This window comes from Berghia stephanieae, chromosome 4 (genome assembly GCF_034508935.2).
Source record: "Berghia stephanieae isolate SIO BIC M18660-M18661 chromosome 4, UCSD_Bste_1.3, whole genome shotgun sequence".
Taxonomy (NCBI): Eukaryota; Metazoa; Mollusca; class Gastropoda; order Nudibranchia; family Aeolidiidae; genus Berghia; species Berghia stephanieae.
Genome location: NC_088363.1, coordinates 17024101 through 17048206, shown reverse-complemented (window position 1 = coordinate 17048206; position 24106 = coordinate 17024101). Strand labels below are relative to the sequence as shown.

Sequence of the window (24106 nt, the reverse complement as noted above, 5' to 3'; positions counted from 1 at the left end):
AAATAAATCACCAACTCAAAACAAAAATGATTGAATTAATATCTAAATATAGTTTCTCGATGAGTCTATGACATTATTATTATTATTATTATTATTATTATTATTATTATTTATTATTATTATTATTATTATTATTATTATTATTATTATTATTATTAGTATTTTTCTTTTATTATTATTCTTATTCTTTTATTATTATTATTATTATTATATTATTATTATTATTATTATTATTATTATTATTATTATTATTATTATTATTATTATTATTATTATTATTATTATTATTATTATTGTTTTCCTCATCAACATTGTCATCATATCATTATTATGATTAATATTATCATCATCGCCTTCAGCAACACCATAATCATCACCATCATCATTATCATCATCATCATCATCATCATCATCATCATCATCATCATCATCATCATCACCACCATTGTCATAACCATCATTATCATCGTCATCATTCACAAAATCATTTTAAAATATCATCAAGATCTTTCCATCTCTAGCTTATCCGTGTAATAAGAAAACGGATATAATAGATCATTTCCATTTATTGGTTTTCAAAAGATATTCCATCCTAGCCCTCGCCTCTGCCTCACTTTTCATTGCCTCCTTTACTGCTCTTTCCGAACGGATTTTCTCTGCCTCTTTAACGAACTGAAATTAAACGGTTTCATAATCATCTCAAAAAGGTATTATATCGGAGTGGCTTTGATGCTCAACGCTGTCTTTTTTAATAGTGAAACATACGTAACGTAAGTTTAAAAAAAAATTAAAAATTGAGCTTTATATAGCGCAATATCCACTAAATGTGCTCAAAGCGCTTTACAAAAGGTCCCTGACCAACAGCAACATTTAACATATAGGACGGGACATGTCGCCTGTTAGGCGATATTACAATTTTCCGGACAAAGACAACGCTTTTAACGGCCAGGTACTCGTTTTACACCTGAGTACGAAGAGATAATGTGAGTAAAGAGCCTTTTCCAAGGACTCAACTATGCGCCGAGCGCGAGGCTCGAACCCGGGACCTTCCGATCCGAAAGCGAGTGTCATACCACTAGACCACATAGTTAAGTTCGTTTGTGCGTCTATGTGGTCTAGTGGTATGATACTCGCCTTTGTCCTACAGGTACGTGCTGTGGACAAGAACCTGAAACCGCAAAGCACACCAGGTCCTTCGTTGTTTTGTGACGAATCTGCCGGGCGGGTTCGCGGCTGTCCACAAACAATGCGCCGCCTGAATAGATCATCATAAAAGCGGCTGCCTTTGGACCAGAAAGTCCAAGTTTCGAGTCCCGCTCCTATAATCTGAGCAGCGCATAAATGAGACCCATTTGAAAAGGCTCTTTACTCACATCCTCTCACCATACTCGAGTGTAAAATGAGTATCGGCGTTGTCTCTGTCAGAATAAAAAATTGTAATATCGCCTTGCCGAACAGACGTTAGGTCTTGCTCTTCATGTTAAGGGTAGCTGTTGGTTAGGGACCCAATGTAAAGCTCTTTGAGCACTTGAGTGACTATTGCCCTATAGAAATGCTCGAGTTAAAAAAACAAAACAAAAACAAACTATTATTGAATAGAATATATATGGTGTCATAAAGTGTATAAACCAAACATTTTATGTTACTGATCATTTAATGTTAAATTCACTTTTTGACATCCGTCAATCCGAAAGAATAGCATTTTGACGAAGTGAATCACGTTTCTATATATTGCGAGAACTGAGACATTAAGTTTAAAAAGCTCAGATACATCACAATACAAATAACACAAATTATGTTTTATCGGGCCCTGTGTATTCAAGAATGTCCGCTGATAAAGGGGTTGATCCATAAATGTTTGCTATTAACTGACATTTTTAATCTTTCGATTATTCATCTATAAAATAGAAAGTATATTTTCATGTGTATAGTAAGATAAAGGGAGTAAAATGACTCTTATAAAAGATACAACGTAAGATAAACGACGTTTCGGAATTTGGCCTTCTTCAAGAAAACAAGAAAAGGAAATATGATATATTAGTACATTTGGATTATGGTCATTTTTACTCCCTTTATTTTACTACACATTTTATTGACTCATTTAGGCACCTCGAGATTATCTAAAGGGCAGACTTACAAAACACCGTGATTAAAAAAAAATATATAAAAAAAATAAAAAAACACACACAAAAAAGCACGCCACAGCGCCCCCCACCCCCGCCTCCCTCCTCCCCTCCCCTCCTTCTCTTCATCCAGGAATAAAGCTTCAACCCTAATTTTTCACCTCATTACTTTCACCTTCACGAATCGGGATAAAAATGATTATTTAAAAAACAAAACTCTTAAGACATTAGAAGTTTTAGAATGCTTCACAACTTGTATTAATAAATGTAGAAGTGGCAGTATGTAGTAGTAGTAGTAGTAGTAGTAGTAGTAGTAGTAGTAGTAGTAGTAGTAGTAGTAGTAGTAGTAGTAGTAGTTGTTGTTGTTGTGGTGGTGGTGTGGTGGGGTCGTAGCAGTAATAGTCGTTGTGGTAGTAGTTGTAGTAGTAGTTGTAGTAGTAGTAGTGGTAGTAGTAGTAGTAGTAGTAGTAGTAGTAGTAGTAGTAGTAGTAGTAGTAGTAGTAGTGGTGGTAGTAGTAGTAGTAGTAGTAGTAGTAGTAGTAGTAGTAGTAGTAACAATAGTAGTAATAGAGGTTTTAAGGGGTTGTTGTGATTACATGTTTACCTCTGGAAGTCGAGCATTCCTGTATCTGATAAATTCTCCAAAAGCGTGGATGACGTGCAAGTGTGACAATTCTTCAGCCTGGATAAAGTAAACATCATTACATTAAAAAATTAATATCCTCGCAATCAACAAAAATATTTAAAAAATCATAGTTAACAAAAGATCGGAAGATAAAAATTGTTGTCAAAATAAGTAAACGCATAATGAATACTATTATAAGATGCCTTTTAGATTTGAAGTATCTGCAGAAATCAATTAAATAAGTTATTCATTTATTGATATCATTCAATTAAATATTTTTACGGGTATTTCACCAATGTTGTAATCCTTTTTGTTTGTTTTTGGTTCCAAAAAGATAATGTTATTTAGCTATCAATAACAAATGGCCTTTTGTTTTTTCATCAACAAATTCTCTCTCATTACGTTTAAATATGATGGAAATCTTTCTACCATATGTCCCATTTGTAGGACAAGGTTTGTGTAATAAATATTTTTATTATTTTAAAATATTTGAAATGTTATATTTGATTTGATAATAATATTTTGTAATGTATTGTGTTCGATCTGTCGTATACTAAATGTGATTATATTAAGATAACAATGTCCCGGGGAGAATCTAAAGACATTACATTTTCGCTCTAAAAATGAATACATTGTAATATAATACAATATAATGATAATAATAATAATAATAATAATAATAATAATAATAATAATAATAATAATAATAATAATAATAATAATAATAATAACAATAACAATAATGAATTAATGATAATAATAATAATCATAATAATCATAATAACAATAATAATAATAATAATAATAATAATAATAATAATAATAATAATAATAATAATAATAATATAATAATAATAATAATAATAATAATAATAATAATAATAATAATAATAATAATAATAATAATAATAATAATAATAATGATAATGATAATAATAATAATTATAATAATAATACTAATTATAATAAGTTTTTCTCTAAGTTATTTAAGTAATATATTTATGTTTTCATCGTTTTCTTTTATTGGCTGAAGAAGGACTTTTTTGAGGCCGAAACGTTCATGTTTGGTATTTTGCTCTTTTTTTTTTTTTAGGAAGCTGTTATATTCATTTTTGTCATCAACTCTCAAACCTGGGACTTCCCTTTACAAGATGAGTGTCATATAAATCGATCGATATTTGAACAACGAGTTCTAAAAAATCTAAAAATTGTGTAAACGTTCGGCAGAGTTTGAGACGATAGATCTCATAAAAGCGAGTTAACGTTAACGTTCTCAACCTACGACGATCGACGAACGGCGAGGAAGATAACGAAGATCTCTGTCCTTAGAGTCTTAGGGCAGATCTTCGTTTTCTCTCCTCGTCGATCGTCGATCCTTGTCGGTTGGGAACGCAACGTTAACTTGCTAACATCATTGGTAACATCGTTTTTACCACTTCTTTCTTCTTCATATCTAAATCTGTCATTGTCTCCTCCCATGCGATGGTTTTGGGGTCCAGTAACTGAGTGTTCTTCATCACCCTCTTCCACGACTTGGGCTTGAGATACCACGCCCCGTAGCGATATCCGTTTCGATCTGGTTTCAGCTTCTTCTCAAAGGAATCCTGAAACAACAATATCATCATGAATTTATTATTCGGATTATATATAGATTTTAAAAAAAAACCCGTTTGCTTCAATACAATGGCGTAAATGATATTGACAATTATAAAGACTGATCTACTTTCACTTTCACCCCACCTATATATAGACATGTCCAATAAAATGGTGAACATATTATTTTGTATTTGTAAGGTAGATAGATAGGCACGCATCCAGACAAACACATGATTACCCAACTCCTTCTATGTTCCTCTTGTTTGCTTCCATCTGCGGCAGGATTTGGAAGCGAACTGATACCAACAACTTCTCGCAGTCCTGGCGGGAGCTCTGACTGTTTGACCATCATCACAGGAGCTGACATGGCAGGAGTAGTATCGTATCTGGAGACAAGCGATGCTGTCCTTTTTATTTATTCTAAACTCACGGAATATATATTAGAATGGGTGAAGGATCGATTCGGAGGACAGGGGCCACTGTTGTCAATAGGGAAAAGAAGGAACTGTCATGATACAGGCAAACTGTCCGCCATGATATCCTGTACAAGACTGCAATGCAGGGCATTGTAGAAGGATAGAGAAGAAGAGGAGACAGAAAAAAATGGCAGTAAAAAAATTAAATTGAGCTTTGAGCAATATCCATTAAATGTGCTTAAAGCGCTTTACAAGGGGTCCCTGGTCAACAGCAACATTTAACATGTAGGGCGGGCTATATTGCAATTTTTCGGACACAGACAACGCTGTTAACGGCGGGATACTCATTTCACACCCGAGTACGGTGAGAGAATGTGAGTAAAGAGCCTTTTCCAAGGACTCAACTATGCGCCGAGCGCGAGACTCGAACCCAGGACCTTCCGATCCGAAAGCGAGTGTCATACCGCTAGACCACATAGTCACACAAACATCACAGTACAACACCAGAGAGTGGGCAGGCATGGACCTTAATAGAAGAGGCCAGAGATTATAAGGAATGACGTGAGGTTGTGAAGTCTGCATCCAGCATGTCCTCCGATGATCAACTAGTCATGGAAATGAGCGTGTGAGTGAGTGAAACTCACGAATAAGCGAGTACAAAACTACGTCACACTACAAGTCGACTTTCACCAAAATAAAGTGAATAGTGAGTTGTTTTTAGAAGTGTTCAAAATTACAAATTATCGCATTTGTTGTGTTTATATTCAACTCTCTATTAACTTTCTTTTGGTAGTCGTCAATTTGTATTGCGCTTAGGGCCTAGAAGATTAGATACATTCTAAACTTGAATCGACAGTTTACCACCCATTGTCTCTTTTGTTTCTGGAATCTTCCACACCAGATTGGAGATATGTTCACCGATCCTGAAGGTTTGATTCTATCTTTAATGACCACTCAGACTTTCATCGCTTTCTGTCTGGTGGTATTTCAATCCACACCAGGGAATGGTTGAGGAGGCTCTGAAAGTTTGGCACTAGGCAAAATCCCTTAACTATATTCCTCTTATAACTTTTAAAGTCGCGTGTCGATAGCCGTCTCCGGCCGAATGTGAAGGGGGATGGGAAGACTTATGACAACTTGAAAGCTTGGAAGTTACATTTTAGGTGAAAAACGCCAAGTTGTCAACACTTTAACATCGACACCCACAGGTTCAAAGCGTTTGGCGTCTAACATGTCAAAATATATACTAAGCTGCCAGAAGCTGCGGACTATGAAAAGTATTGAACAGAACTGAATACAAGAGCTTAAAAAAGAACAAAAACGATGAAAACGATAATCATTCACAAAAAATCCGAATAGATATAAACAACATCGTTTAATTGTTTAGTTGTTGGCTGAAAAATAGTTTTGACCCAGAAACGATTTGTCCACCATGTCAGCGGTCTTGGTCACGCAGTATTCAAGAGTGCATGCAGAATTCCTCTGGACAAAATAATCTGCCAGGACGCATATTATGCTTGGGAATGCCTGGTTTCCACTTTTTTGTAACAAATGAGATGTCGTGGATGCAGTGAATAGCAATGGGACAAAGTTAGACCCTTTGAGAAAAATCTGTTCATCATTATCTTCACTCATTGTTAACTCACTAGAGATTTTTGCTACTTTTCAAAATTGGAAAAAAAATGTATTAAGAATGAGCATACATATAATATAGTTTTATTCAACTATCATTATCATGTAAAAACTAAAAAAGATGAGCTTTGACACTATATCTATAATTTGTCTCAGAAAAATGTAATAAATAGGCATGGGGTAAAAGTCACCCGGGTTAACTACGGATATAGTCGGTGTTAGGGTTGAGTGAGTTAAAGTGTCCTATTACTATAAGTACATGTGGACATTTTGCACCAACTTGTTACTATACTTGAAAAAATATGAACCGAGACGTGTAGTCTGCACATCTGCACTCCTAATAGCTCCAACTGTAATGGGTACATTGTCTCAAACCAGCACAAAATATTACGCAAAAATTGTCATCCGTAACCCACTTTTAAAAGTGCATCAATTACAACACTATATCAATCCCATAATAACTGTGGTCGGTTATCAGACCTGAAAATATGTCACGTTGATAAGTCCCATTTTGCATACAGAAAATAGCCATAAATTGGTGAGTTACCTGTCTTTCTTCTAAAATAGTAAATTTCCTGAATTTCGCACAAAATCATTCTCATCATAATGTATATATCGCATATTGCTCAACTTTACTTGTTTCACTCATCGAAATATTTCCCACAGCTGTATTATCTAATATTACAAGAACATCTGTAGTGTAGTTTATCTTTTCTTCTCCTTTATCGTGAACAAATCGATAAGATTACAGGTTATTAAACAAATAAAAGATGTTTTAATCTCGTCAAAAGCAAAACGCGTTTGCCGAAAAGTTTTAATGTATTTAGGGTAAACTTACCCGCTGGTAAAGAGGCAGTTGACGGTGAGTGGATCAATGTTGTTATCCTCGCCTCCTAGTTCATGAATACTATCACAAAACTCCTGGATGGTAAGATAACATAGGCAGCTATGGCATTGTTGACGGTGATGACGAGAACGGTGAAGTGACGATACAGGCATAGTTATGACGATGATGTTAATGATGATGATGATGATGATGATGATGATGATGATGATGATGATGATGATGATGATGATGATGATGATGTTAATCTCTATCTTTTGTATTTAGGGTTAACGATCCATGAGTACCATATAACTTTGTCTTTCTGTTCTTACCTATCCACCAGTTCTTTTAGGATGTAGATGATGATGTGATGATGATGATGATGATGATGATGATGATGATGATGATGATGATGATGATCAAAAATGTTGAGAGGTTATGATAATGTGATGATTATGAATCTCAAAATGGTGCTGACAATGAGAATGAATACGTCGTCAATGGAGCTGCCTTTATAAGCATTATCTACCTGCATACCTGGACCACCTCCTTCAAGCGAGTCTCTGCGATAAAATTGACATTGGAACTTGCCAAGGTCATTTCATCGTCCTCCTCCTTTTTCTTTGCCCTGGTTTTTCTCCTCATGGGGTCCACTTTATTTTCTCTAGGGGCCCGTACAGGTTTGGCGAAAGCTTTGTACGGATTCTTTAACTTTACATCTATGATCGCTTCAAGTTCGTCACTGAAAATTAACACGTACAAAAATCTGCCAAGCCTTGAATAAACGCATATTTTAAATTTTAAAAGAAACTTTGTCGTTCACATATATATCGATTAGATTGAACCATTAAATAAAAAACCCTCTGAAACCAGGGACTTCAAAGAGAACTTCATTGGAATCCTCGGTTGCAGAGTTGGAGACAAGAGAAGAGTTGTAAAAAGCAATGAACAAAAATAAATTTAAGAGTTTCGAAAAAAGAACAAAATACCAAACACGCTCAAAACGTTCTTCAATCAATGGCAAAAAACACTAAAACCATTTTAGCTCAAATATATAAAGATTCGTCTATATTTGCTATAATTCCTCCTAATAATTCAATATTTTCTTTTCGTTTTCGATTCATTCTCATTCTTTTGATCTTTGCTATATTCATCTTCAGTTTATTTACAGGACATTGCGGCAACCTTCTGTGTTTTGGGTTTCCATGTCCTGAATGTGTGCGAGAAGAGAACGATGTTAGATGCTCAATCCAGATCCTCAATATTTCTGAAAATGTCTATCTGATTCCTCTTCTGATCCTATCCGTTTTATTAAATGAGTGCCAATAGGAAGAGAAATGGGCATAAAACACACCCGGCTTTACACGGGTCTTAATATGAGAGTCCTCCGAAAGTCCTTGTTTTGCTTTGAAGCCATTGTATAGCATTATTACAATATTAACTATCCTTTGGGGCAAACCACAGTGCTTCATGATGTTCCATAGTTCCTGGCGATAAAGGGTGTCAAATGCTTTTTCAAAGTCTAAAACATTTGCATATAAAGATATGTTCCATTTATTGGTCTGTTCAATGATTTGTTTTAATGAGCAGTATCAATCATAATTCCTGGCTAAAGTTATTATTATGGTGCTTCCGGTTGGCATGTTCTATCCATTCGTCTGCAAGCGCAATATTTGAATTAATAAAGACAAGAAACCGAGTGAGAAACAGAATATTTCAAACAAATAATACAGAATGGTTACTTCTAAAAATAGTATAGAAACATTTAGACATTTAATAAAAATATTATACGTTTTCATAGTAAAATATATAATAAATAAACACATTTTTCCTGACGAGTACCCATTATATAACTTGCCCGATGTATTTAACAATGCTTCATTTATTTTTTAAGCGGGTCATATAAAATCCATATTATAAGCCTTTCTATCAGGTGCAATAGCCAATAAATGTGCTCAATACGCCTTGCTGGAGGCCTTAAGCCAAAGCAATACTTAACATGCAGGACGAGACCAAAAAAAACCACCTATAGGGCGACCCAGCAGGAAAAAAGATAAATGGTTTTTATCAGTCTAGGCTGCAATGGTTCCCCTTTACCAGCTCGAAGCCTCAACAGAAATACTTAACATACAAGATGAGACAAAACACCTATACTTCCGTCGTCTGGAAAAATACATATTAAAAAATGTGGCCAGAGAACTCGTCCTTCAAATATCGATTGATTTAAATGACTCTCATCTTGGCAAAAACGCTCAAACCCGGGACTTCGCCTAAATCCCGGGTTTGAGAGTTTTTGCCTAGATGAGAGTCATTTAAATCAATCGATATTTGAAGGACGAGTTTTCTGGCCAAATTTTTGAATATGACAATGTGTTTTTCCAGAATACGCGTGGCAGTATAGGGCGAACCAACATGAAAAAAAAGATATATTATGGTTTTGTCAGTACAGGCAGCAATGGTTCCCATTTACCAGGTCGAAGCCTGATCTATATTGACGATTTGTTACTCACGTATTCATTACGTGCTCTTCCTTTTTCGAGCCGCCTTCCATCATTTTAAGGTCAATTTGCTTGAGAGAGTCTTTTCTGCTCTCGGTTAACTCATCGTCAACCTTAGAAAATGGGTAAAAAGTTGTTATTTTTTTCAATAGTTGTTCTAATATTATTCATTTTGTTTTCTTTTATTTTCAATGTAGTTTGGTTCTTATCTTTATTTTCTATTGTTTTAAAGTGTTTTTTCTTCTTTTTTTCTCATTCATTATAATCTAAAATGTTTATGACAACCCTATTACATATAAGAAAATAAAAAAGTGATAATATTTTTCTTACGTTTGATATTAAATTAGTCTGTATTGAATATCTAATTTGATAATAAAAAATGAGATGTTATATCTTTCTTTCCTGTTGTTCTATTATCTCTGATTCTACATCTCCTTAATCATTCTTTCTATAATAAATATTTTGTTTCACACTTCATAATTATTATGTATTCTCATATATAACATCAAAATGAAATGGTTGTTGGAAATCCATAGTATTATACACTCTTGTGCAAAAGTAACTTTACATTTGCTTAGAGTCAATTCATTTGGGTTTAATGAGACAACATTGGACAAATTATGTTTTATCAGAGAAAAGAACACTATATTTAATATGTGATCCAAATTTCATCAACATACATGCATTATCGCCAACGAACACAATTTGAGTTGCTCTGCTTTGGAAAAATAGGAAATATTCGACTGTGGCCAAAACAATTTTCAATCATTTCACGGACAAGTCTCCCCTTAGAGTTTATCAAGGGGTTTATGTCATGTTGCTGTGGTGTATTCTGTTTCAACAATGTTCCAAAGCTTAAAAGCATTCCTTGCTTGGTACTGTTGTTCCCTTATAGGTGCTTTTTGGAGATCTCAGGGGTGCTCAATAAGATTGGTGTCTGGATTTACAGCGGGCCACTCGAGCACTCAGTTAGCTGAGGATGCACAGATTCCTTCTCGTTCTGAGTCCATCAGTTGCAAGTCTTCCTAACACTGTCCATTTTGAAATGTTGTCTTCCACAGTGATGTCAGAGGCATAAGAGAGGGGTTGATTGTGTGTCGAGTAAATGTTCGGTCATCATTGGCCCTTATAACTATTGGTTGACCAGTCCGCCAGTGATCCCTCACATGCCCTTTTAGTGTTGAACTTTGCGATCATAGAATAGCAGACAGCTCTAACATTGAAAAGCTGTACAACCCCATCGACTGGCTGTTTAGCGTGAATATCGCCAGGTAGACAGGCTCTCTCTCTCTCTCTCTCTTCCACGCTCATTTTTGGCATGTTTTCAAGATTAAAAGAATTGAAATCAAAGTAATTAGAAAAGGATTTTATCAAATAATATATATTTTTTTTGGTTTAAAACAGCTGATAACTTGCAAAAAGTAGCAGACAACATGGCAATGTTCAATTAGGGCATGTTGATGCGAAAGGATTCTGTTTTGAAAATTTAAGGACTTGTGTTTTCATAATTGTCCCATTAATCAATTAATATTCTTTATAATTCATTCTTTGCGTCATTTCCGAAGTCGAAATATCAAGTTGTCTTACAAAAATGATTTCTATCCACGCTGTGATTGACAGATTGCAAAATAACTAAGAATACGACATGTGGTTTAAGAAATGGTCTTTTACGTGATATAAAATTCTTGATTCCAACACATAGTTAAACGATAGATTTAGCGTGTAAAAAGGTAAAGTTACTATTACACATGTGTATAGAACGAATGGAATTGATGTCAAGCAGCTCTTTTAATAATTGTTTTTTGTTGTTTTATTTTTTTTTGACACAAGAACTGTGACTAGACACTAAATTGTTCTTTATTCAACTCTTAGACAATATTGCCTACATTTTAAATGTTGTCCACAGTTTTGTGCGTTGGTTACGATAATATTGGTGAGCAAAAGTGGTGAGTATTTTGCGCAACCACATACCATTAAATAGAGCATCTCGGCTATTTCATCGTACCCAAAGCATTTTTTGGTGTTTTATATATTCTTTTGTCAGACCATATGGAATCAAATTTTAATATCCTACAGCGCAAGCTGCCTATTTGTTGTACTTATTTTTCTTTATTCCAGTACTCTTACCATTTCTGTCACTGCCTATACCAAGTGAAAATTGAGACTTAATTTGAATTGATTACAGAGTGTGAAAAGTCTTATCCAAGGACACACGGTCAGAGATGTGCGATTAGTGTTCTGGATCCGGCCTAGTACAAATCTCAACATTTCTTAATTTTGTTCAAAATGAGGTAATCGACACCATGATATTCATACTATATATTATTCCTTTTTAAAAATATAAACAACGTTTGGAAAATATGATTCCTTTTACATCGTTCATGCTTCTGTTTCGTATTTTTTCATGATTTAAAAGAATTTAGTATTATTTATTCTCTACTATTTCAATAAAAACAAAACAAAGCAAAAAAAAATCACAAGGCAAACTGTGGATCATTTTTATCCTCCCCTTTATCCTCCTACTCCTCCTCCTTCTCCTCATTGTCATCATCATCATCATCATCATCATCATCATCATCATCATCATCATCATCATCATCATCATCATCATCATCATCATTATCATCATCACCATCACCATCATCATCATCATCATCATCATCATCATCATCATCATCATCATCATCATCATCATCATCATCATCAAAACCAACATCACCCTCATCCCCGTCATCCATTCCACAGTCGGCACACCACCACCATGATAATCAGAATCTATTTCTTGGTAATAACAGATCTCACCTTTACCTGTGTCACCGAATCTAGCCGCTGAGAATTAAACGATGGCCTCTGAATGTATGAAAGACATCAAGAGGAAGAATCAATGAGAAAGTCAATTGTAATATGTGATCACCATCTCAAAAACGGTATTATGTCACTGTAGACTAAGTTCCGAAAATTGATTTAAATGGAAAGCTCTTTGTATTACAAAAGAGTAAAAAACTAAAAAAGTGAATATAACAGCTTTAAAAAAAAAGAACAAAATATCAAACACTGAACGTTTCGGGCTCAAAACCCTTTTCAGCCAAAAACCCAAAAAAAAAAAAAAAAACACTAGTGAAAACATAAGCCCATTACTAAAATTTTTTTTTAAATTGAGCTTTATATAGCGCAATATCCACTAAATGTGCTCAAAGCGCTTTACAAGGGGTCCCTGGTCAACAGCAAAATTTAACATGTAGGACGGGACATGACGCCTGTTAGGTGATATTACAATTTTTCGGACAAAGACAACGCTGTTAACGACCAGGTACTCATTTTACTCCTGAGTACGGTGAGAGAATGTGAGTAAAGAGCCTTTTCCAAGGACTCAACTATGCGCCGAGCGCGAGGCTCGAACACAGGACCTTCCGATCCGAAAGCGAGTGTCATACCACAAGACCACATAGCCGGTTTCCAAGATTTATTTCTACGGAGAGGACGTAGGCAATATTTCTATGTCGTCAATCTAGCTCTTTAGTCATGTATTTATGTTTTCATTGTTTCAGTTGTCGGCTGAAGAAGGGTTTTGAGCCCAATACGTTCCGTGTTTGAAAAGTTGTTCATTTTGTGTTTTTTTTTTTGTTGTTGTTTGTTTTGTTTTGTAGATTTTTGTTTTGTTTTGGAAGCTGTTATATTCATTTTTGTTTATCATTTTTTACAGTCCACAGCTTCAAGCAACTCAGTTTCACCAAAATTGATTGATGGGTTTCTACCACTTTGACTTGTATTACTAATTGTGCTCCATCTCAAAGCGGTAATGAAACTTGGGTTGGTATCTATATGTTATGGCTAACTTGACTTATGCCTTTTGGCTCCTGGCGAATCATAGGGCCCGACGCGTACTTATTTGCAGGTCTGATAATCCAATTCAGTATGGGGCTCATTGTTGAAATGGAAATCTCAAAAAATGGCGTTAAATGTTGTCCATCATAACAATGTTAAAATGTGTAGAAAATAAAGAGAGTAAAATGACTCTTATTAAAGATACAACACTAAATAAACGACGTTTCGGTCTTTTCCTTCTTCAGGTAAACAAGAAAAGGAAATATGTTAAATTACATTTGCATTTTGATTAAAACATTATTGGTAAAAATGTGTGTCACTTTCCAGGCTACAATTAATCCCGACATAGTACCGCTTTGAGACGATGGGTCACAGATTTAAATTTTAGGTTGTAGGAAAAGCTACATTTCTACCATATTAAGACAAAGGGTCGCATATTGGAAAAACAAATTTACTGAGAACCAAAAAAAAAAAAGGGGAAAAAAAAACAACAACAAAACAATCGTTTACTTCTATATCTTTTAATCTATCAAATCGTATATCTTATTTTTGTACGTTTAGAGCTGTATAAAGAATTGAATGAAAATAAAAACTGGGTTGTCCCAAAAAAGTTGCTTGATAGCAACAAAAATAATCCATAGATTTCCATAGTTTCGAAAGTTTGCAAACTTTCCCCCTACTGGTGGGTTTTATACACATTATACAATTTAATAATAAAACAACATGAATGGAGAAACCTCACATACCAGTAAACGCATACATCAGTTTTCAACATTTAAAAAACCCATTGATTTTAACTCCAAAAAACAAAAAGCAAAAAAAAAAAAAAAAAAAACCAAAAAAAAAAAAAAAAAAAAAAAAAAAAAAAAAAAAAAAAAAAAAATGTCCACCCCAATAACCAGACTTGAATCCAATGGATTATTACATTTGGAATTCGTTGACAGAAAAAAGTACCTATACAGGCAACAGACAACGCCTTTTACTGAGACGCCTTTAATGGAAAGAATACAAGAACGAGAGGAGCAAATTACTGATAATGAGATTATAAATTCGATTTCAGTTTGGAAGAAAAAAGTTGGGGAACGTCCTCCAACAAACGGTAGGTTGACTGATGATTTAGAACACTAAATTATGTAAGAGCGATGTCGACAACAAATCATTTTGCGTGATAATTGAAATTTTCGTGTTTTTTCCTAAAATTTCGGTAGAGTTGTTGTTTATAATTACATGTACTCCTATCTAGCGATTAAAAAAAAATTGCCTGAAAATAAATTTATGTATATGAGTGTAAAATTTTATGAATATATGGTTGAATGGTTTAGAAGATACAACCGTTTGAAAAATGTCAATGTTTTTTAATGGTCACCCGATGTTGTTGGCTGCAAAAACGGACTTTGAGCCGGAAATGTTCTGTGTTAAAGCATTTTGTTAATTCTTTTCTGATTCTCTTACATTCATTTTCGATCAATGCATTAAAAAATAATTAAATGCCTATTTCTATTGTCTTTACTAAATAATATTACCGAAGAGACAGAGGAATCCACGCTTTTCTTCTGTATCTTAACCATCTTCTCTATCTTGTCCACGACATCTTTGCGTCTATGTTGTTCTTGTGTGTAGCTGGAATGAACAAGCATGAGTCAGCGCATGATATAATCAGTCGGAAGGTGAAAATTTTGGATTTGCATTTCTTTTTTATTTTTTCATTTTCTGAAAGAATATACTCCCCAGAGCATTTTGATTTTTATTTGAAATAAATCGAGTGATTTTTCATGATGGTCAGATGTATGGGAAAAGTAACCAGCAACTTTTCTCAAATTTCATCCTTTTAAAACTTGACTAGCTGTAAAAATAAAATAAAAATAGAAGTGAAATTAAGCTTTGATATTTCCCGAAGATGTACAAAAAGGGTTTATTTAATCATTTATGACAAGAACTCATTTTTGATAAAAATTGACCTTCTAACTAAACTTGGCAATATCTCAGTTCAAACCTTTTCACCATCCAACCGATAACGTCATTCACTGTAAATTGTTCAACTGTTAATAAAATCATCCTGACGATGTAGAACGACTCAGTTCTTAAAGATAAATACTAAGCTGTCTGAAGTTGTAGAATCAAAAGTAACTGAATAAACCAGTCATCTGTCGTACTCTGGGAAAACCCTTATTTAAAAATTTGGCCAGAAAACTCATCCGTCAAATATCGATCGATTTGAATGACCCTCATCTTGGCAAAAACTCTCAAATTTGAGACCCTCGCCACGTTTCCCAAGATGAGGGTCATTTAAACCGATCATTATTTGAAATACGAGTTATCTGACCAAGTAAAAATTTTTTTTTTTTAAATTGAGCTTTATATAGCGCAATATCCACTAAATGTGCCCAAAGCGCTTTACAAGGGGTCCCTGGTCAACAGCAACATTTAACATATAGGACGGGACATGACGCCTGTTAGGCGATATTACAATTTTTCGGACAAAGACAACGCTATTAACAGCCAGGTACTCATTTTACACCTGAGTACGGTGAGATAATGTGAGTAAAGAGCCTTTTCCAAGGACTCAACATTGCGCCGAGCGCGAGGCTCGAACCCAGGACCTTCCGATCCGAAAGCGAGTGTCATACCACTAGACCACATAGCCATAAGAAAAACGTTTTTCCAGAGTACGACAGTTAATTGGTTAAATGGAATACAACAGCTTTAAAAATGAACATAATAGTTACATAAACAGAACATTAAACGTTCCCCACTAAAACTCTTCTTCAGCCAGGAACATTAAGTAAAATATTATTATTATTTTATTATTATTATTATTATTATTATTATTATTATTATTATTATTATTATTATTTTTATTATTATTATTATTATTATTATTATTATTATTATTATTATATTATCATTATTTTTATTATTATTATTATCATCATCATCATCATCATCATCATCATCATTATTATTATTATTATTATTATTATTATTATTATTATTATTATTATTATTATTATCATTATTATTTTATTATTATCATCATTACTATCAATATTATTATCATCATCATTATTACTACTATTTTAATTACTTTTGTCCCCTATTACAAGAGCAAGAGCTGTAACCTAACAATAATTGCCTATTTGGACAATAAAGATTATTATTATTATTATTATTATTATTATTATTATTATTATTATTATTATTATTATTATTATTATTATTATTATTATTATTATTATCATTATTATTATTGTTATACTATTATTATTATTATCATTATTATTATATTATTATTATTATTATTATTATTATTATTATTATTATTATTATTATTATTATTATTATTATTATTATTATCATCATCATCATCATTATTATTATTATTATTATTATATTATTATTATTATTATTATTATTATTATTATTATTATTATTATTATTATTATTATTATTATTATTATTATAAAGGATTTGTCGTTGGCCGCATATGAACTCATAGTAGTTGGCTAAAGAAGAGTTTGATCCGTACTTATTTGCAGGTCTGATAACCCAAATTGTTATGGGCTCATTGTTGTAATGGAAAAACTCTCAAACCAACGCACGATACTGTCCATTACATCAATGTTAAATCAAGTCCATAATTAATTGCGTTCGGTTATCAGACCTGCAAGTATATGCACATCGCTTTGCGCCCAACATGTCTCGTGTTTCGTATCTAACTTTGTTTATTTATTATCTTCTTTTTGTTCATTTTTTTGTTGTTTAATATTTAAATGGCTTTTATTTAATCATATGTTAAATGTACTAATAATTACAGCAAAAAGGCATAGTATTATTACGCCAGAATTAATTACGCACGCCAAAATTTCAAGTTCGATTTACTTGTGTGTTAAATATAAAGCCGGGCGAAACCGACTATTCTTATACTTGTGGTTATCAAGATCTGATTTTAATAATAACACTTTTGGGGCATTTTGGTAAAATACAAGTTTTTAACCACAGGCAACGTCTAACTGTGGAAGGTCACAGAATTCCAGCGAGGTCATGATTCTCACCAGAAATATTCGATGTACCGATGACGTTTGATCGGCAATCAAACATTTCTCCAGCCCAAAAATTAAAGATTTGTGAATCATCGCATCAGAACGGTATTCTTTCGGAGTAGACGTTTACTTATTTGCAGGTCGGATAACCTAAATTGTTATGGGCTCATTGCTGTAACGTAAATACTCATTACAACGTTAAACCACGCCTAGTAGCGAGGCCATATTTTCGCCAGAAATGTTGAACGTACCGATGACGATTTGTCAGTCCAAAAATTTGTAAATGTTACATTTGATTGCTAATCAAACGTTATCCCAACCCAAAAATTAAAGATTTGTGAATCATCGCATCAAAACGTATAATTTCGGAGTGGTGTAGATGTGGAAAGTTGAATTTCGGAGTGGTGTAGATGCGAAAAGTTGAATTTCGGAGTGGTTTGGATGCGAAAAGTTGAATTTCGGAGTGGTGTGGAAGCGAAAAGTTGAATTTCGGAGTGGTTTGGATGCGAAAAGTTGAATTTCGGAGTGGTGTGGATGCGAAAAGTTGAATTTCGGAGTGGTGTGGATGCGAAGAGTTGAATTCATAGATAAAATATGAAACCTAGGTTAAGTTTTTTTTATGTTTTATAGAGGAGATCGAGACCATATTCTATTATACTGATCAAAATGAACATTTTATGTTTCTTGCGGTTATGTGGTCTAGTACTATGACACTCGCATTAGGACCGGAAGGTCCAGGGTTCGAGAACCGTTCTGAGCGGCACATAGTTCAGTCCTGCAAAACGCTCTTTACTCACAAACTTTCACTGTAATCATGTGTAAAATTAATACCTATCGTTGTATCTGTCGTAAAAAAATGTAATGTTGCCTAACAGGCGTCATGTCTGATCCCACATGTTACGTGTTTCTGTTGGCTGTGGACCCATGATAAAGTGCTTTGAGCACTATTGGTGGATATTGCGCTACATAAATGCTCAAGTTTTTCTTATTATTATTTTAACGTTAAAATTGTTTGGCATTTGCTTCACCTCGATATAATATCGTTTGAGGCAATGGCTCAAATTTCACAGTACCGTGTATAGATGTGGTTACGTCTGTGGGAGGATGACTGGTTTGCTGGAGTCGGTATTTTAGGTAGACAAACTCTAGATGACGCAATTTCCTTGTACGGCTTGGGTAACGTGTCGATTTTATTCCTCCATTCCGTTTCATACAGTCCAGTTTCTTTTGTCTACAAACGGTCAAATTTATCATCACATAATTTTACTATCAGTGTGTTTATCCATTATTTATGTATTAACTTTGCGGTGATATCACTTAATAATATGACGAGTTAATGTTTATTTAATAGTGAAAAAATAATTGTTTGGCTTTGAGTGTTCCTACATAAAATGTCATCTCAAATCCCATCTAACATGCCAATTTTCAAACTTGCTATGTGGAAAAGGGGTAGGGGGGGGGGGGGTGTCGTTTAGTCTTGGGGAAAATATTTTGCTTCTTCATGTTTTTAAGCATATCTCTTTAAGATAAGATTACCATGAGCTCAATTTCAAAAATGTTTAGTCCCGGCTGTTTGTCTCTCATTGGGTTGTCGCAGACCTAGTAATTAGCATGGTGAAGCATAAAGATTAGTCATGTTTTAACAATATAAGATTCTTGTACTGTTGCTTCTTGGAATTCCGAGCGTATTCTGATCGCTGCACTACTTTACGAGTGCCTGGTGAGAACAAAGTTCGGATTCTAAAACACAAGTACAGAGTGAAAGTAATTTCTATTTTACCCTTAAACGATTCTTAGTTTGTTATCTCTGATTGAAAGTCATTTTAAAAGCTATTCGAATGGTACTACACTTGTCACAATTTAGTTAAATTTAACGCTTGACAATATGACTTCACAAATTGATTTTGTAAACTTGATACAATTACTCGTTACTATTAATTTATGGGCATTGGTAGATTAAGTTGTGGCCATGTACGTATGCAGCGTGATAAAGCATGTAACTTAATTAAATTTAACTATGCACGTACTCAGCAGGATAAAGCATACAGCTTAGTTAAGTTTAACAATGTATGCACGCAGTATGATAAAGCATACAGCTTAGTTAATTTTAACAATTTATGCACGCAGTATGATAAAGCATACAGCTTAGTTAATTTTAACAATTTATGCACGCAGTATGATAAAGCATACAGCTTAGTTAATTTTAACAATTTATGCACGCAGTATGATAAAGCATACAGCTTAGTTAATTTTAACAATTTATGCACGCAGTATGATAAAGCATACAGCTTAGTTAAGTTTAACAATTTATGCACGCAGTATGATAAAGCATACAGCTTAGTTAAGTTTAACAATTTATGCACGCAGTATGATAAAGCATACAGCTTAGTTAAGTTTAACAATGTATGCACGCAGTATGATAAAGCATACAGCTTAGTTAATTTTAACAATTTATGCACGCAGTATGATAAAGCATACAGCTTAGTTAAGTTTAACAATTTATGCACGCAGTATGATAAAGCATGCAGCTTAGTTAAGTTTAACAATTTATGCACGCAGTATGATAAAGCATGCAGCTTAGTTAGGTTTAACTATTGGTATAATAAAGCATATAGCTTAGTTCAGTTTAACCATGTACGTAGGCAGTATAATAATGCATGTACCGAACTTAGTTAAGTTTATCTATGCACGTATTCAACATGATAGGTAGAGCATGCAGTTTGATTAGAATCAACGTAGATGTTTACCTGACTGCTGAGGCAGTCGTCATAGAAGGCCCATTGATCGGTACAAACTTTCGGATTATATCCTTCCAATACCTTGCCACGGCAGCAGCGTTGTTTAGCCTTTGGAGGCATAATCTTGAGAAGGAAAATAGAGACATAAAAGAACGAAAAGATATAAGCATTTGAATATATCATCCTATAATAATAATAATAATAATAATAATAATAATAATAATAATAATAATAATAATAATAATAATAATAATAATAATAATAATAATAATATAAAAATATATTGACTTTATATAGCGCCTAGTTCCAATCAAAATTGCTCACTGTCGCTTTGCATCAACAGATATCATACAATTTAGAACTGACATGTAAAAAACCACATTGATATGATTACAAAATATATCATAATAAAATACATACTAAGAGACTAAATTATATGCCCTACAGAAAAGTTCAGTTTTAACCGAATTCTAAAAGTAAGTGAATTTTCACTATTTTTTTAAATTTCAATACTGATGGAATTCTAAAATCGGGAGGCATGATGGTCAAAGGATTTCTCATAATTTTGGGGGTTCCCTTAGCAGATTTTAAATTTCGACTGGGTTCATAAAGGTGGATAAGTTCTTGAGGTTGCAGAATTGTTGAAGCACTTGAAAACGTGGGTATGTATGGCTGGATCAATCAGTCTACACCAAGCCAAAGAAAGCTCTTTTCATTTGAGTCAATACTAGATTCCCTGCATGTTGCGTCAGGTCAATTTCGATAAAAGATAAATGAAAGATTTCACATTGTAATATTTTAAAAGACGACCTTTTGTTCAGGAACTAAATTAATCATTATGAGAACCGAAACAATGGTCATATCAGGAAATTTTAAACTTTCACTTATCTAGCAAGGTTTGCTCTAGTTTTAAAAATACTACTATATAATGACAAATTGAACAAATAACACCTAACAAAATATCCATGGTGAAAATACTAATTGAAAGAGATGCTAGACCGAGGAGCTTAGGGCAGGGAATTTCTCCTCACTTATCATTTACCAACATACTTAGATGATGTATATATTCTAAATCAATCCTTGAAATCCAATTGTAATAGTATGTTTCTATATGTAAACAAATGATCGATAATCATAATTAAGTTTGCTATGGTTGGTTAAACATGTTCAGAAAACTCACACTAATAAAAGAAATATAACACGCCCAAAGCAGGATCTTCAGAATGTCAAGTAGGATCCAATAAGTGAAAACAAAATTCTCGTTCATTAGAAGTATTCGACATTACCAAAATAAATTGTTAGGAATTTCCGTAAGAATGATATCAGAAATGAGTTGGACGTGTGGTTCAAATATTTTGAAATAAATAACAATGTGAAATTTAATGCAAGCTTCAATTTAATATACGAAAAAAAAAGATAAAATAGGTGTTTCGGGTTTCCCCTTTATCAACAAAACAGGATGAATGAAACGCTACAGGCGAATTAGATAACATGGTAGTGGCGTTGTTAAGATGATTTTTTGAAGGAGGAATTCTCTTTTTTTAAAAGTATAATACGTTCATGTACCATATTTCTGATTTTTGGTTGGTGACAGCGGAGGAGTTGAGAGATAGTATGGCATGCGTTTGACACTATTTTCATCCCTTATTCTTGTAATAATAAATAACAAACACCACTGTTCCTTATTCTCCACATGGTGGTTCAACTCAACGACGTCCGAGAAAAATTGGAAATAATATTAATTTTATTATATCATTTCTGCCTTCCAGTGTGTATCGTTTCTGAACTGCACTAAGTGGGCAAGACTGACCGTCCGTGATGAAATCCCTTCTCCCTTTCTCTTTCATTTAATTAATTAGTTAATTTATTTATTTATTTATTTATTTATTTATTTATTTATTTATTTATTTATTGTCATCAACAACGCGTACTTATTTTCAGGTCTGATAACCCAAATTGTTATGGCCTCAGAGTTGGAATGGAAATAATATCAAACCAAAGCAAAATAATATATTCCATAATTATTATTATTATTATTATTATTATTATTATTACTATTATTATCATTATTACTATCATTGTTTGCCTTCCTTTATTATTGATTTTACTTACTTGATTTGTTGATGAAAATATTATATTCTTGCATGAGTTATATTGGCAATTGCCTAAAAATAAACGTTTGAATCCTTGAATCCATTACAACAATGGTAAAACAAGTACATAAGAATTGCGTTCGGCTATCGACCTGCTAATAAGTGAACGCAGATTTTAAAGTATAGAAGAAAACGAGCGGACCTTATCCAGCCGTATAAACTAGTTCATAGTATATATAATATTGATTACAAAGATATTTATATTTATTCAAGAATAACGTTCATTCGAGGTGATGATTTTAAAATATTTATTACCAAATGCAATACATCCATTCGCCAAAATGCATTTATTTCAAGAACAGTAAAACGTGGATTAGTCTAAATTACAATGCAAAAGTGCAAGAACTATAAATGCTTTCAACAATGCCATATATAGGGAACTGCACTTTTTAAAATATAATGTTGATTGCTAAAGATGATTTATTATGATACATAAATAAAATTCCCTTTATTCACCCATAGGAGAAATTTGTTTCTAGGGTCTATTCCAAGGGAAGACTGGAATAACATAGGCGTCAGCAGCAGTGCAGCGCCGCAAATTGAGATAGGACGAGGTGACTTGCTCAAGGCCACACAGCGCTGCGGCGGGTGATCGAACTCGGTCCCTTTCGGGTACGAAACAAAGACCTTACCACTAAGCTTACCGCTGCCCCTCATCATGGGAAAAACTCTCAAAAGGATGGTTAATATATATATATATATATATATATATATATATATATATATATATATATATATATATATATATGTCCGTGTGTCATTATGATCAATGAAATATTTTCTTTTCTTTTCTTTTTTTAATTAAGATTTTTCTCCATTTCTAATCATACAATTTTATGCATATCTTTATCATTCAACATTATGCTTCCGATTCATATTTTTTTAGTTAACTTGTCGATCTGATGTATTTTTTTACAGGGTGTTTAAAGGCCAATCGGTCTATTTACACCTTAATTGTTATACGTAGACTATCACTTATACTCGTTAGAAATTAGCATAGGTAATTATAATATTATATATTATCGTACCCTATTTACATGAAATTGAGGAGTTGTTTTTAAAAAATGACATTTATTGAATGAATAATCATTATAATGTACAGTGAGCAATATCAGAGTTAGGTACGACAGCAAACATACTAACGAAAGAATGAAAATGGAGAGGCTTCGTATGAGAACAAAACAGACAATGGACGTTTCGGGTACAGACCCTTCGTCAGCACAACAATACATAAATAAAATGGTTGTGCTGACGAAGGGTGTGTACCCGAAACGTCCACTGTCTGTTTTGTTCCCATACGAAGCCTCTCGATTTTCACTCTTTCATTAGTATTTTACGATCACCGGCTTCAGGCAGACCCTATCGTTTTCGACAGGAAACATACCTAACTATAGAAATAGAAATAGTGCGGCTATGTGGGCTTGTGGTATGACAATCGCTTTCGGATCGGAAGGTCCTGGGTTTGAGCCTCGCTCGGCGCATAGTTGAGTCCGTGTAAAAGGCTTTTTTCTCACATCCTCTCACCGTACTCAGGTGTAAAATGAGACCCTGGCCGTTAACATCGTTGTCTCTGTCCGAAAAAAAATATTATAATATCGCCTAACAGGTGTATTGTCTAGTCCTAAATGTTAAAT

At 33.5% G+C, this 24106-nt stretch overlaps 1 protein-coding gene across 1 annotated transcript; it reads right to left on the bottom strand.

Annotated features, from left to right (window-relative positions):
• Positions 1-213: 213 nt before the first annotated feature.
• On the bottom strand, positions 214-21586 carry LOC144971623 (uncharacterized). Its single transcript, XM_078912696.1, has 12 exons — positions 21500-21586; positions 20329-20442; positions 18655-18812; positions 15065-15161; positions 12519-12566; positions 9729-9829; positions 7756-7960; positions 7231-7313; positions 4583-4730; positions 4182-4352; positions 2728-2805; positions 214-672 (listed from the first exon to the last, which is right to left on the bottom strand). Exons 1-12 carry the CDS (start codon positions 21584-21586, stop codon positions 556-558), a joined length of 1407 nt encoding a protein of 468 aa, XP_078768822.1. The 3' UTR covers positions 214-555.
• Positions 21587-24106: the final 2520 nt, after the last annotated feature.

Bases quoted from the DNA above. Each gene is read 5' to 3' on its own strand.
- LOC144971623 (XM_078912696.1), bottom strand. From the start codon at position 21,586: ATGAACGAGAATTTTGTTTTCACTTATTGGATCCTACTTGACATTCTG. The intron at 4,731-7,230 runs GTAAGTTTACCC...GCTTGTCTCCAG, and splicing joins AACTGCCTCTTTACCAGCGG to ATACGATACTACTCCTGCCA. The intron at 2,806-4,181 runs GTAAAAACGATG...TACTTTATCCAG, and splicing joins ATATGAAGAAGAAAGAAGTG to GCTGAAGAATTGTCACACTT.